General features: G+C 38.5%; 1 protein-coding gene across 4 annotated transcripts in view; it reads right to left on the bottom strand.

Annotated features, from left to right (window-relative positions):
* Positions 1-222: 222 nt before the first annotated feature.
* LOC127435899 (junctophilin-3-like) overlaps positions 223-14,776 on the bottom strand; it is a 40,756-nt gene continuing 26,202 nt past the window's right edge. Inside the window, exons 3-6 of one of the 4 annotated variants that reach the window (XR_007896310.1) lie at positions 10,710-10,834; positions 5,017-5,978; positions 2,611-2,768; positions 1,662-1,722 (exon numbers count right to left, since the gene is read on the bottom strand). Coding sequence is in view for 2 of the 4 variants with exons in the window: in XM_051689693.1 (XP_051545653.1) it covers positions 1,642-1,722; positions 5,017-5,978; positions 10,710-10,834 (1,168 nt within the window). In the remaining 2 variants the exon portion in view is untranslated. Of the gene's footprint in view, positions 1,723-2,610; positions 2,769-5,016; positions 5,979-10,709; positions 10,835-14,776 lie in introns of those variants that run through there. The other 3 variants (XM_051689693.1, XM_051689695.1, XM_051689694.1) reach the window with 3 other exon arrangements.

Raw genomic sequence — 14,776 nt, 5'->3', positions numbered from 1 at the left:
CAGCATTCTAATTACCATAATGTGGAAAAAGATTTTCATTACTGTACCGTGACTATATATATATATATATATATATATATATATATATATATATATATATATATATATATAAAATTATGAAGTGTTTAATTTACTTAGTATTTAGACAGTATGGTAGTACTTCTTGTACATTTATACTGATTTTAACAATTACATAACAGTAAATATACTTTATTGCAGTAATGAAAATTATGGGTTCGTGGTTGCGTAAAATGTGCTTACTTGTCTTTTTACTTTTTGCAAAATATTTATTTAAAATTTGGGTTGAAATATGACCCAGGCATGTTCTAGATAGGTTTCATGAGATTCTCCTGTCTAGAGCTCAAATTGAGAAGTGTGTTTCAAAAGATGAAATGCCTTATTGAATGCACAGTATAATCATATACACACAGAACCTGTTTATAGAAAGATAAATCACTCAAAGTGTGTTATGATTTATTCTGCTGAGAAAATGTTTCATGATGAAGATTAATGATGAAGCCCTTTCAGATCGTAGAACTTTCGGATTTTGGATTTTTTTGCAAATGCATGTGGGTTACATCCACTACTACAGATACTGATACATTGGTGGTGCTTTGCCTCTGTGATAACCAAACTTTTACTTTTACTAACCCACTTTAGTGTGGCTGTGCTTAAGCTTTTTTGTAGCAGTTGTTGGCCAGATTGCTTTTCGACATTTGAAACATTTTCTACTAGCAAGTGAATTTGAGTTGTTAGCCCTACTACTAAATATCAGCACTTCTGGAACAACTCTTGTCCAGTTAGATTAGAGGACTGAAACTAACTTATAAAAAATTGAAATCATTAAACGGCTTGAATTTTCATTTAGCAGTAGCTTTTCTGGCCGACCATGACATTCTGGGCCCCACCTGTACTGTAGTTTGAGATGTACCACACAGGGGAACTGAAGGTGTATAGGACACGAGAGGAACACTTGGTGTCTGATTCCGGTGAGTCACAAATGTGAGGACATGGAGAAACATAAGCAATGCTTAGGAGTGGTGCAAGAGGAAGGTAGGTGGGGTTAGACAGGGGCCGTTTCCCATCACTTTGAACCTGTTGATATCATGACTGTGTAACGTTGCCGTCAAATGATAAGATGTCGATGGTGATTGCCCTTTAAACCCTTACACCACCTTGCACACCCTGCCTCACCAAAGCCACCATTCGTATTAGTCCAGCACCCAAAATACAAACTAAACCCAAATGAAAACAGAAACAAAGCCACCAGCATTGTCAAGAAAAAGGCAAGTAAGGAAATATGAAATAAAAAAGAAACAAGTATATCAATTTAGAACAACGTTAATGAGTAACTGAATACATAGGTTAAAACTAGAAGTTTAAAAGGATGCTTTTAAGTCTATATTTCAGATTTAAAATAACAAAGAAAAGGAAAAAAAATAGCTCTTTGGAGACAGAGAAGCAGACAGAACCGTTGAGCCCCGTTTTGAGTTGCCATCCTCAGCATATTGACGTGCTGTGACATAAATAGAAGTAGTTGGTTGTTTGTTAAAAACAGGCCCGGACCATATCAGTCATGATAAATGATTTGATAATAGAGTATAGCCGAACAAGAGGAAATGATAGGCAATGCAGAGTTTTTTAAATAAAAAAATGGACAAACAAAATGGCGACTCCGATGTTGAGCAAAATCACCATGACAACCAGAATTGAGTTGGAGCCCTGTTGAGTGAAAAACAGAGAAAGAAGAAAAACGTCAGTATTTGCCACCAAAAACATTTTAAATATATATTTTTTAAGAATCATTCTCTCCAGAACTGTTAACCTGAGAACCACTGCAACCGGATCAGTAAAGGAATATTCCGTGTTCAATACAAGTTAAGCTCAATGGCATAATGTTGATTACCACAAAAATGTATTTTGACTGGCCCCTTCTGTTCTTTAAAGAATTAGTTTATCCAAAAATGAAAATTCAGTAATTTGTTACTCACCCCTGTGCTGTTATAACCCCATATGACTTTCTTTCTTTCTTTTTCTTAACACAATGGGAGAAATTGTGAAAATAAATTGTGCTCAGTGATGTCCTATACAATGGCAGTTTATGGTGACCACCTCTTCAAAAGGACTCAAAAGTATAATTCAGAAGTCTAATAAATTATTCCATGAGACTCATGATTGTTATGAAAGCATACGATAAGGTGTGGTGTGAAACAAACTGAAATCTAATGTATTATTTAGTACAAATGTTCACTGACCGTTGATCTCCTGTGCTCATTCATAAGTCTGCACGTGAGATTTAGAGCTCTTTGCATGAGAGCAACAGTAGATACGCAGAACGCGTAAGATGTGGTGTTTAAGCAAAAACTCGTTTTGTTTCGCTTCAACAGGACCACCAGCGATATTAACAACAGAATACACAACATAGCTGCACACAAACCAGAGAAAAGAACTTACAAACATGTCTGAAGAGTTTGTAGTGGAAGAATAGATGCATTAAAATCAAAAATTGTGATTGAGGAGGCTGAAGGTAGCTATCAGTACCGCCGCTCCCTATACACATATTACAAAGTCTGTGTAGGGCTCCAACTCCCTATGGGGGCACCATCTTACCTAAACATGCAGGTTAAGTGAATTGGAGACTGTAAAATTGCCCCGTAGGTGTGAGTGAGAGTCCCCCAGCCACTTGGGGTTGCGTCAGGAAGGACATCCGGCGTAAGACCTGTGCCAAGTCAAATATGCGGATCACAGATGGTCCGCTGTGGCGACCCCTAACGGGAGCAGCCGAAAGAAGAAGAACAAGATTCTTTTAAACTAGACTTTGGATGATCTGTGGCTAAAACAGGGTTTTGAGCTACAATACCACTTGCTACAGTTGTGCAAAATTGTTTTAAAATGGTTTATTAAGCCATACACATATTAGACCTAGATTCACAGGATAACACCACCAAAAAACATCTGCACACTCGCAGAGCATATTTAAAGAAAGCTGATTATTCCGTTCCCTTCGGCTCAGTGTAGAAATGTGGTATTATTTGAATGGAAATGAGAGCCTGTGCTGCATTGTATCAGCCCTCGTAAAGATGAGTGCATTTGCACAGAGACAAGTTCGTCAACCGCGGTTTTTAATTGATGGGCTCATGTAAGTGCGTCGTGGACAATGTTTACAACCGCTGAGCAGAGGGACATGCGTACTGCACATGCAAGACACATGTGAGGCATGAAATTAGGCTGTGACAAGTGAACCGGATGCAGCACTGTTGAGAAGATGCCATGAGTGCAGATTTTGCACAATGAATTAGGACAAGCATATCTTACAGAGTCACATTTAGTGTCTTCAGGTTTAACAACTACAGTACATTTTTCACTCCCAAAATGTTTTATATTACTGTCAGATAGCTGTATGCTGTACAGGGCCTGTTCTTCCTCTTCTTGTGCTAAGCTATTCTGTAGTTTATGTATCTCGACAAAGATGTTTGTAAGTGTTGACAATGTTTTTAAGGGATAGTTCACACAAAAAATAAAATTCTGTCATCATTTAATAACTCTCCTGTTGTTCCACACACATATTACTTTTTTCTCTCTTTTAAACATTGTAGGAAACATGAGTGTATGATGATAGAATTTTAATTTTGGGTTAACCATACGTTTAATTTGTCAGGGCAAACTATTGTGCGCATGTGTTTCTGTTTCATGTTAACCTGTCTTACACAAGTCTGCTGCACTGCTTTCCTCTCTGCAGATACAAACATAAACCCCCTCCTTCCTGGAACTCATTCTCACCGTTTGATTGGCTGCAACACGAGCAAGGCATAAACTGTTCCCTAGCAACTGAGTGTGGGACAGCCAATGTAGAGCTGCATTGTGGAAGGAGCCACTTTGCCAATTTGCTGTTACCAAGGTGTTCTTAGTGCAGCTAGAGATTGCACAGCACTAGGCTGTGAAAGGGGACAGTTTGAAGTTTGGATATGTAGTCAGGTCGTGTCTTGGGCTGTTGTCGGCTCGCATGTTACCCAGGGACTCCACACACCTACACTGTGTTTGTGGAGGTTGTTTTTCCTACCTATGTGCTCTCATGCACTGATGCATACAAAAGCGCCTGGAATGGTTGCAGTTAATTAGAAATGTATTTAGTATTTAAAATGATGTAATATTACTATCAAATTAATTGGTGTTATGATTCAGGAAAATGTTCACATTTATTTTATTTATTTATTTTAAAGTCACCATAAAAAAGGCATTCACAACTTCATAATTCCCCAAATTTTACTCCGTAATGTGGAGTATTACCAAGTAAAAACAGGATTCAACAGGATAAAAATGTAGGGCGGGACTTGATTTCATCAGGAAATTGATTGAATCATATAAAGCAAGCATTACATAACAGAGCAGAGCCAGAAGAGGGGTTGAAAAATAAGAGGGCTTGGTGACGTCAGCTGAAAAAGAAAAGTAGTGGGCAAACCTTTACATTTTAAAGAAAGATAATAAAGACAATAATTTTTCATTGGAAGACTGTGCACAATAAGACCAGGAACATGTATTAAAATGTGTGTTTTTTTTCTGTGTTACAATACTATTCTTGCTTAATATTCAAAGACAATTATAAATAACCCATTAATAAATAATCAATCCATTCAACACTGTGGTTTCAAAATATTGCTCTGTTTGTTTGGGCATCCAGACCAGCCCGAAATAGCAACATTGGGTCAACCACTGGCGTGAGTTTGGGGCAGGACTATCTATTTGGGCGACCAATGGCAGGTAAAGGGAATGTTCGGGAAACCTGTTTGAAAACAGTTATTATTTTTGCAGTTCCAATTGGTCTTTGTTTTCTGACGTTTGGTGATACTAGTGGTACAGGCCTTTTTTAAATTATAAGAACTTAGAGGGTCCATTTTGATTTCATGATGACTTTTAAGGCTGTTAAATATATTTGAAAGTATTTTTAAAAATTACGCAGACAGTACATGATTGTACCACCAGACCTGTTTGTTGCTGTTGTAGTGCTTAATCACTTACCGAGTTTACTTTGAGCTGAGACTGATTCTCATCATCGTGCTCTAGTGCAATAGGTGGGGATTTTTGTGGGGGTGAAAGTGTGAGGTCCCTACGCAGGGGCCGAGCCTCTAGCTTTTCCCCAACGCGTAGACTGTCCAACTTATGCACTGAGTCCTGGGCCGGCCCCTCCCGGGCATCCCTGGCCCCTGAGGCATCCCGGACATCCCGCTCCCGCTCTCGATTTTTACCCCGTCGCTGTAGCATATGTCCACGTGACTCCACGTGACTGTGCCACTCCTCCCCGTGCCCATAGGGCTTCTGTGAATTATGGGAGTCCATTGGCTGCAACGGCCTCATCTCCATTTCATAATTGCTCAGTTTCTCCTCATCCTGCTCTAGGAGGCGGGAGTGGGCCAAACTGTCCCCATGTACCCGTTGAGAGGTCCAAGAAGCAGAGGGACCATCTCTCCTGTCCCGCAAGGCTTTGTGATTGGACAAACTGTGATCTCGAGGCTTGTGATTGGAGGAGTGCTTGTGACCATTGGCCCGTGCTGCCCCAGCCCGCACCTCATCCTGCACTGAGGGCGTTGTGGAGCGGCTACTGCCCCGGCTACCCCCTCTACTACTGCCCCCTTGGGAGGGGCGCTTGTCCTCGCTCCAGCTGTTCGCCCTCAAGTACTCTCCACCCGAACCCCCACCACCTCTTCCCTCCATCAGCACCTGGATCTCCTGTGTTCCTCCACGCTCCTCATCCACTGCGCTCTGCCGCAGGAAGCGGGCGTTTTTGGTGCGGTGGGAAACTTTGGTGGTGGGGCTTCGGGGAGGTGTGGAGGGCCGGCTGGGGGTGGGGCTCACGTCTGGGGTTAGGTCTGGGGGTGTGGAGCCCTTCATATAGAGTTCAGTGCTGTCTGCTGTTCCGCTGGAGATCACCTCCACGTCATTCTCACTGGAGTTCTGCTGTTTGGGTCGCTGGCACTCCACTCCTACTCGGAGACAAAAGAGACGAGTCAGAGCTTTAATTTTAAAGCATGTAGGCATGCCACATGCTTGAAATTTAGTACAGCATTCTGCAATTGGGTGTAGGTGATGAGAAGCTTCCATCTGTCTTATACAGTCAAAATATATGCGTATCTAATTAAGACAATATCAAAAATTCATTTGTAAAGATCTTATTGACAGGAGTATTTCGGCTCTGTGGCATTCTGTTTTTGACCACAGAAAATTAACTCAAATTAAATTCATCCCTTAGTTTGTATAAACAAAAAATGTGTTGACCTCTCTGCTCTTACAATTGAAGTATATGGGGCAAGCTTACAATGGTTGCCCAATAAACTCCTATTGTAAGTGTATTTTTGTACATGGGTAGTAGACATGAAAGTTGACATGTCCTGCAATGTGACATGCTCTACACAACCTATAACTTCTAAACAACATTTTATTGATCCTTTTATACTTATCATGTTTACTGATTTTATGACCTGATAATAACTGAGAGATTACATGGAATACTTCTATTTGTTTCCCTGTATCAACCTTGGGATACATATCCTGAGAATACCAAAGCCTGGCAGATCCAGCTCCAGTCCTGCCTGATGTCCAACTCCCACTGCTGTGTGTCGCTGAGTGATGTCTACTAACTGCAGGCTGTGCCAGCCATGCATCTGTGTGCACTCCACAGTTAATTCAGGACTGACTTCAAAAACTTTGTCATTAACCTTACAGTTCATACAAAATCCTTTTGTTCAGACATTGGCTACCAACATATAATCAGTTTACTAATTTAAACCAAGACTTGTACTACACATAGATAACTAATATTGGCATTGTATTCATGCTATTTAGCTGGAGGGGAACTTCCTTTATACATTCACATACATTTTAACCTAAAATCTTGATGTTGGTAAAGCCCCTGCTTTTTCTTTGTTTTTGCGAACTGAGGGATAAGTCAGAAATATTTTCTCTGGTAATCGACAACAAAACAGATGCTGTCGATAAAGCTGTATTTAATCTGTAATATTCCTTTTAGATTTGTATATTTCTGTACATAGTTTTAGAGCATAGTAATTTCCCCTTCCTCTGTTGAACCCTTGACTGCTTTAAAGGAATGTGGACCATTCCTGGTAAAGCTTTCCAGTCAGCACCATAGGGCTGCTCTAATCAGCTCAGCTAATGAGAACGAAGATTTACAGTTTGTTTGTGCTACAGGCAGTGTGCTCGCATCCCTACAAACCCCTAAGTAAATATCTTTAATTTAACCTCCAAAGGCTTTTAATTCCAATTATAAATATAATTTTTAGCATTTACAAATCTGTTGCAAGTTAGTACATCTAAGGTTTATTCTAACATTTCGAAGGACATTACATGCCAAATGACAACAAGAAACAGTTTAACCAATTTTATGTAAGCTAATTTTGACCAGCGTAAAATTAGTGTAGCATATTTTAGTCCAGCAATTTTTTTTTATAAACTTCTGTTAAGGGTCGCTGAGTTTTATAAGCCTTGTTAAACAGCTGCTTTCTGCTGCTTTGGATGCCACCACCATCTTTAATATTTACTTCAACACTCTTCACTAAGTTTATAGGCATTATTCACGGCTACCACGAGAATAGAAAAGGCCTGACTTCAGTTACTCATTCATACACACTAGGGCTAGGCGATAGGATGATGTAATTGGATATCGACGATGTCTTACAAAGATCATGATGCCAATTGCGAACAGACGATGATCGACAATTTTGGGAAATAGCAAAACCATGGATATGGGAAGTCGCCAAATAAATAAAACAGTGGCCGGGGTGTGAAAATAGCACCCACCACCCGCAAAATGCTATGAGGCTGAATTCAGTTCGCAAGCTCCTCGTCCAAATGCAGGTAATTCATGCGCAGGTAATTTTGCTCATCTACCTGTAACAGGCGGGCGACGTATTGGAATGACACATGACAAGAAATGCTATTAATTACAAAGACGCGCTTGAAGAAAAACACTTTATTTTATTTTTAAGAACAGACAAAAGAAAAGCCGCTTGTGTCTGATTCGCTGTTTGTTCAGAGGTGTGCAGCGCGAGCCTGTCATGTGGAACACATGCATGTAAATTTTTCTCTGTTTTATTCGTCTGAAAACTGTTTGCAAGAATAATGTCATCTATGAGAATGCTGCAAATTATCTCAGATCATCTCGGGAGGTGCTTTGAGTTTAGTTCGCTTTATTTCCATGCGGTTGTCATGCATTGTGAATACAGCTCTGCAGGTTCAGTAATATATATCTTTGTATTAAAGAATCAAAGACGAAAGTGATTAAATCATAAAATAATACAAGACACGTTCACCTTGAACATAAAATGTAGTTCTATTTTCTTTTCTTTAGGCAGCATTATCTGTATTACCAAAATCCAATACAAACACAAATTCGATAAGAACACACATTTGGCAGCATTTTTTTGGGAACACAAGGGAATTTATTAGGCTTTATTATTATGATTATTATTATCTTTACATTTATGATTGTCTTTAATTCTTAATCTGTAGGCTATTGGTAATTTTCCACCTGGTATCGTTGACGGATGCTTGTGTGATGGCAAGTGGAGCCGTAGGAGACTGTAAATGTTTAAATAAGGTGATTACATTTTTTTATCACTTTGTTATTTTATTGCTTTTAGTTTAAAGTGCAATTTGAATTTAGAAATGTATTTGATGTTTTTCGTGTTTCAATAAATGAATGAAATTTTTAAAGCAAAATCAATAAAGCAAACAAATTCACCGACCCTCGGCAGAGGGGCTGATGATGTAATCGGATAGTGCAATGTTTTTTAAGGCGATTATCGATAAAATAATTTTTACATATTGCCCAGCCCTAATACACACAGTTTCTAGCAGGACAGTTGAGATTTCCATAAATAATCAAACAGGACAGGATTAAAAATTCAGAAAAAGATTTGACAACTGTGTTTGGCTCCAGTATAAACTGTATGTGATTTTAGTTTTCTTTTGAAAACGTTTTGATTGCTACATTTACGCCTCTCATCCACACTGGAACAGCGTTTTCAAAAAACTCTCCATTACTGCTTACTTTGGTAAAAGATGACATTAGGAAACTGAAAATGGATTACTATGAATGTGTCCTTAGAAATATCAACCCTTCCAGGAGGTTGCATACACTAATCCAGCACAGCATGCGTGCTTATACTGTAGCTCTCCTATACTGTAAATCGTGTTGTATGATTTCATGGGATGTGATCTGAGAGTGTTTAAATTGTGCATACGCACAACTCTGCCAATAGGTGTGGGGGTGTTACAGCTACCAAATGTGTGACTTTGTATATGTGTTTATGTGACTGTATGTGGGTGGTGTGAATATGTGTGTGGGTATTGTGTGTGCATGCATACATTTCGGTTTGTGTGTGTCGGCTTGTTTCGCGTGGGCTCATTGGAAAGGTCAGTACTGACCTCCCCTCATCTTCTTATTGCCTCTTCTATCACTCATTACCCCCACACGGCACGGTGGGGGCATTGACCCCTACAGCCCGGAACCATTCCCGCACCTACACACGCTCTGCATCTTTTTCCCTGTCATACTTGCTGTTCTACTTGGGCTATTATTAACACAATCATATACATCTATTAGGGCTGGACAGTATGAAAGTATACTGTATAATGTTTGATGGGAGAGATTTTGCTAAATGGTTTATTCCTCATAGATTTATCTGCATGGCTGTCAGTGGGCAGGACATTTGTTTTATTATAGTAGATGTACTGTTTTGACTCTTTTGTTTTTAACTCAAGTATCATTACAAAATGTAAAGCTAGTTTTGCACAACCTGGCTTATAGAAACACTATACCTACATCTTTGCTTCACTTTTAGGTGACTCGCTGTTTCCTGGTGAAATGAACACTTGAGATGCTAAATCAAGGATGACTTTTATTCACTTTCACACAAATCACTAGTAAAACGGCAGATTACAAGCATGTGTCATAGAAGCACCACAAAATGATGAGGTTGCTTCAGCAATTGCATTTTTCATCTTGCATTTGCTTTTTTTATGACACTATCAGCTAGGTTTAGGATTAAGGTTTAGGGTAGGGAGGTAGGTGTTGTTAAATTAAAACTCAATAGATAATAAACCCACTTTTTGCAACACTCATTTGATGTTTTGCCTCAGAACTGCCAAGATACATGTAAGAAGCCACGTAATATAATTTTGCAAAAATTTTGCCACAGTCACGTAATTATCATGCATCCAAATTTCCACATAAAACAGATAATGATCAAATGAGATGAAGTACCTTTCATTTGACAAGTATTTCATTCACTGGACTATACAAAAATAGGCATGGTACCAAATAGTTATTTAATAAAAAAAATGTCATAACATTTTGTTTGATTATTTTGTTATATCTACTGTAAGTGATGTAAAATTACTCATACAGTGTTGTACGATTTTGGTCATACCATCCATTCCTAACATCTACCTTTCTAGCTTGAGGTGGCAAAAAACAAAAAACAATTATGAGCACTAAATCATTCTCTTCATCTATATTTGTAAGCGTAAGGCAACGAAAGAATCGATAAGAGATATTTTAAGCATTCAAATCACAGGGGGGAGTGATCTTGTCAGAGTATTTAGTGTTCACAGCTAACTGGAAAGCTTAGTTGCACTGTCGAACAGTTTGAAGTCCCAGTTATTTTTAGTCTCCAGACTCGGCTGGTTGCACTCACTGTTTCCTCTGTGCTGGAAAGAGGGGGAGAACTCTTTGGCGGTGATCCGGGCCAGTCTGCACTCTTCCTGGGCTTTCTGTGCCGTTGCTGTCGCTGCTTCCGCTTTCCCTCTGGCATGAGCTGTCCTGAGGTTTGAGTTGTACAGAGAAAGACACAGTAAGAGCCATGTTAGAAAAGCGCAAAATAAAGGATTTGTGGACAAACCTGCACTAAAACCTACAAATATTTAAAGACAACATGACAAGGCATTCGTAATGCATTTAACTTGCGTTAATTTATGGATTAAACAGAATATTCAGAGTGATAAACGTAGGCAAGATTTGATTTTATCCTTCAGGATTTTATTGGATCGTGAAACGTTAGGCTGTGATATGATTGGTTAATATAATTTTTCCCTGCCCAAATGGTCTTAGTTATATCAGCGAAACAGAAAAGTAGTTTTCGAAGTGGATAAAGTTATTCCATTTTTTACATTGATGAAACAAGGACAAATGAACATTTATGACATTCTGTTTTTGCTTCAGAATAATGCACACTGATGAATTCTGTACAATAAGACCATGCATGTTTATTAAGAAAGCAAATAGGGACGTTTTTGATTTCATGTTGTGTTCAAGCAAATTCCTAAGGACACCAGAATGTTTGACCAAAAGTGTAGTTTAATATACCTTTATGGCATATTATCATGTTTGATAAATGTTATGAAATTCTTTTAAATGGTTTTGGTTTTTGGTTTTCATTGAACAACCCTGACCACATATAAACATATGGTTTACCAAATTAACAGTCCAGTCATTAAATTTATAAGAAACATGCTTCAGTGACTAGCAAGACCTTCACAGTCTAATTATCCAAGGGTTGACGATAAATACAGCCTGAAGGCAAACAATTACACACCAGTCACCCTGCCTCACTTGGAGTGCTGCTCTGGGGACCCAACACAGTCATGCCTCTCTGACACTGAAATTCTCACTTGTTTTTATGGTGTAAACTTGCCAAGACTCTACTTTGTGACCTGTAAAACAGTTTTCACTACAGTTTTAATAACTATGTTGGAATGTAGCCTAAATATCTCATGATGTCAGGTGGTTGCAGAATGGTTTATGCAGTGCTTTTGCAATTTACTCCAGAAACTTTGCCACCAGTCTTGAAAAAACAAGCCTGGTATTTTGTTTTTTCTACCAAGATGCAGTGCAATACATGACTATTGTTCAGTATTTCCCATGTGCACCTCTAAGAATAGTGAACAGTGCTGCTTGCCATGCCTGCTAAATAATTCACTGAGGAAATCAATGTTGTCTGTGTTTCTGTGCGAATAAAAGTGTGCTAGTGTTCACAACCACCCCTTTTAATGTGTGATTCCCCATTCATCACAGCCATCTGTTTTACCTGTTCTCGACTGAGACTTCGACTTTGCGTAATGATGACGCACAATATTATGCTGGTGTGTTAGATGGTCTGTAACTTGCCTTTGGAGTTTGTTATCTTTCAGTATATATTAAATATCGCACAACAGATCTTATTAATCAAAAAAATTATTTGATTGGATCGCATGAATAGGCACTTTTATCCAAATAGTATTTGAAATGCATTTAAAGGGATAGTTTGCCCAAATTAAAATAAATAAATCCATCCATCCATCCATCCATCCATCCATCCAGATGAGCTACAGGAACACATGAACCCAAGCCATAAGGATACTTCCCCTTTCTCTATGAACATTTTCCTTGGTCTACCGCTCTCATTCTCTCTCTCCTTGTTTGTGCAGTGGCTATCTTGGTGCAGTATTGCATGACGATGCTCATCGATTGCGATCTCTTCCTTTTGCTCTAAGCTATCTTCACCCAGTCAGCCAAAGCAAGTACATGAGTGTGTGAGAGTGTATGTGAGTGTATCAGCGAGTTTTGTGTATGAATGTGTGATGGTGAGCTATGGCGAGGTAGGTCGGATGAAGAGATCTTAGGATTGCATTCACTCCATGCCTTGCCGGTTGTCCTGGCAACGGGAGAGTAGAGAAAGTGAGGGAGAGCATAAGATGGCGTGGGGTATAAAAAGGACAAACAATTAGATAACAGAGGAGAATGAGAGGAGGATTGTGGGATGCGTCTGGAGGTGTTGAGAGTACAGTCAGAACTCGGCTGCAAGTGAGAAACCATCCATTCACTAATAGAGGGCCTGTAAGCGGCATGTGTATACCACACACACACACACACACACACACACACACGCACACGCACAGAATCCTGATCCATAGGCGCTGTGAGCCTGAGTCGAGATGTACTGGTTTTATTCTATTTATATAGTGAATATTCCTGTATACATTCCTGCATGGTAATCAGGGTATTACGAATAAACTAAGACATCCAAGTTTTTTCACAATATTCTCTACTGGAAACATTGGAGATGCTAGCCTTAGCCAGTTGTATGTTTACATGCACTATATACTCCTATATTAATTGGATTCTGGTCAAAATTGTTTTACGATTAAAGTTTAACACGTTCATTTTTCTTACTCACGATTAACGCATTTACCGTTAATAAAGTATAATTTAACAGCATAAAAACTTGTTGGGAGGGCAGAACCTGTGTAATGTGCACACAACAGCGATTCCGTGTCAGTGATAAAATGATGGAGAAAGGACCTCTTAATGCTACTTGATGTACAAAACAAGCCAGATGGGACTTATGATAGAAATAAAATATTTTTCCGCCTAAGTAAGGCGCAATTTAATTACCACAGAAGCACGTCAAGTCTTAACTATCACCAAAACAGAGAATGAGACGTTTTTGTCTGCAAGCGCTTTTCATGTGGAGTTCAAAGCGGTGAATCATGAACGCAGCTTCATGATTGCTTTAACAAAGCAGATAGCCACAGTCTGCCAGCTGATTAATATTGTGGAGGATGAGGGCTTAAGAGATCTAATGCCTATTGCAATGAATATGCAACCTATGGGGGGACTAGTTCTTTTAATTAGTCATCCTCCCACTTAGACTTAGTGAAACATTTAATGTTACTTGAATTGGTGCTATTTTAGTGCATTTCTATCTTTATACTGTGGAAGGCTTTGTTAAGAAAATGTTAATAAAGCATTAAATTGTTACATATTGTTTAGTTTTCTTTCCTAAAAAGGAAATAAATGCATTTTGACAGGAAAAGAAGTATATATAGATAAAATTTCAGCACTTTCAAAATCTGCAATTAATCGTGGAAAACCATGAAAAATCGCTTAAAAACTGATTAATCGCTTAAAAAATTGTATTGACTGACAGCACAAATTTTATATCAAAATATTTTCAATGCATTATGTAAACAGATTAAGGTGACTGCAGTAACTCTAGTTTTTAACTTTCTAGAAATCAGAATAAGACAACTGGCCTATGTCTGTATTAATCAGAATTTTGGGTCACAAACACCTTATGCTGAATATACAAATTTTTAGCAATCAAAGAAACACATTTAAAAATACTGTGTATATATACTGATAGACAAAAGCACTGTAGTAGTATCTTGGCTTAAATTTTGCATATAGAATAAATATATTCATGTATACATTGCAATCAGCATATTCCGAATAAACTAAGACATCCAAGTCCTTTACCTCTATTATCTTCTGGAAATACTGGAGATTCTAGTTCTTGCCATTAATTTAGATGCATTTTAGTTATTCTGCATAGTAATTTAATCAACTTAATTCTCATATTTTTCGATAAAAGTAGCACACAAAGACTACAATAAATGACTAAATGTAATCCATGAGACTGTTATGATTCTTTCGCACGTCATCTTTAGTGAAAATGTATTAATGGTCTTTTACTTGTGCTCCAATAATGTGTTTCTTTGATCACTGTATTCTCACAAGTTTCGGTGTCTCGTAGCACCCAAAATCACTTTTGTTTGGACATGAGCAGATACAAATTAATATTCTGTTCTGATTAATACAGCTATAAGAAAGTTGTCTTATTCGGATATCTTGCAATAAAAATGTTAGTTTAATCAGGTTATATCAGTTGGGTCAACACATTGGGTGTCCGTCCGTTCGGCTCTGTTTCACGGCCGGCCTACCGGG

Source organism: Myxocyprinus asiaticus, chromosome 46 (assembly GCF_019703515.2).
Source record: "Myxocyprinus asiaticus isolate MX2 ecotype Aquarium Trade chromosome 46, UBuf_Myxa_2, whole genome shotgun sequence".
Taxonomy (NCBI): domain Eukaryota; kingdom Metazoa; phylum Chordata; class Actinopteri; order Cypriniformes; family Catostomidae; genus Myxocyprinus; species Myxocyprinus asiaticus.
Note: the sequence above shows the minus strand (reverse complement) of the source record. Positions and strands in the feature narration are given on the sequence as shown.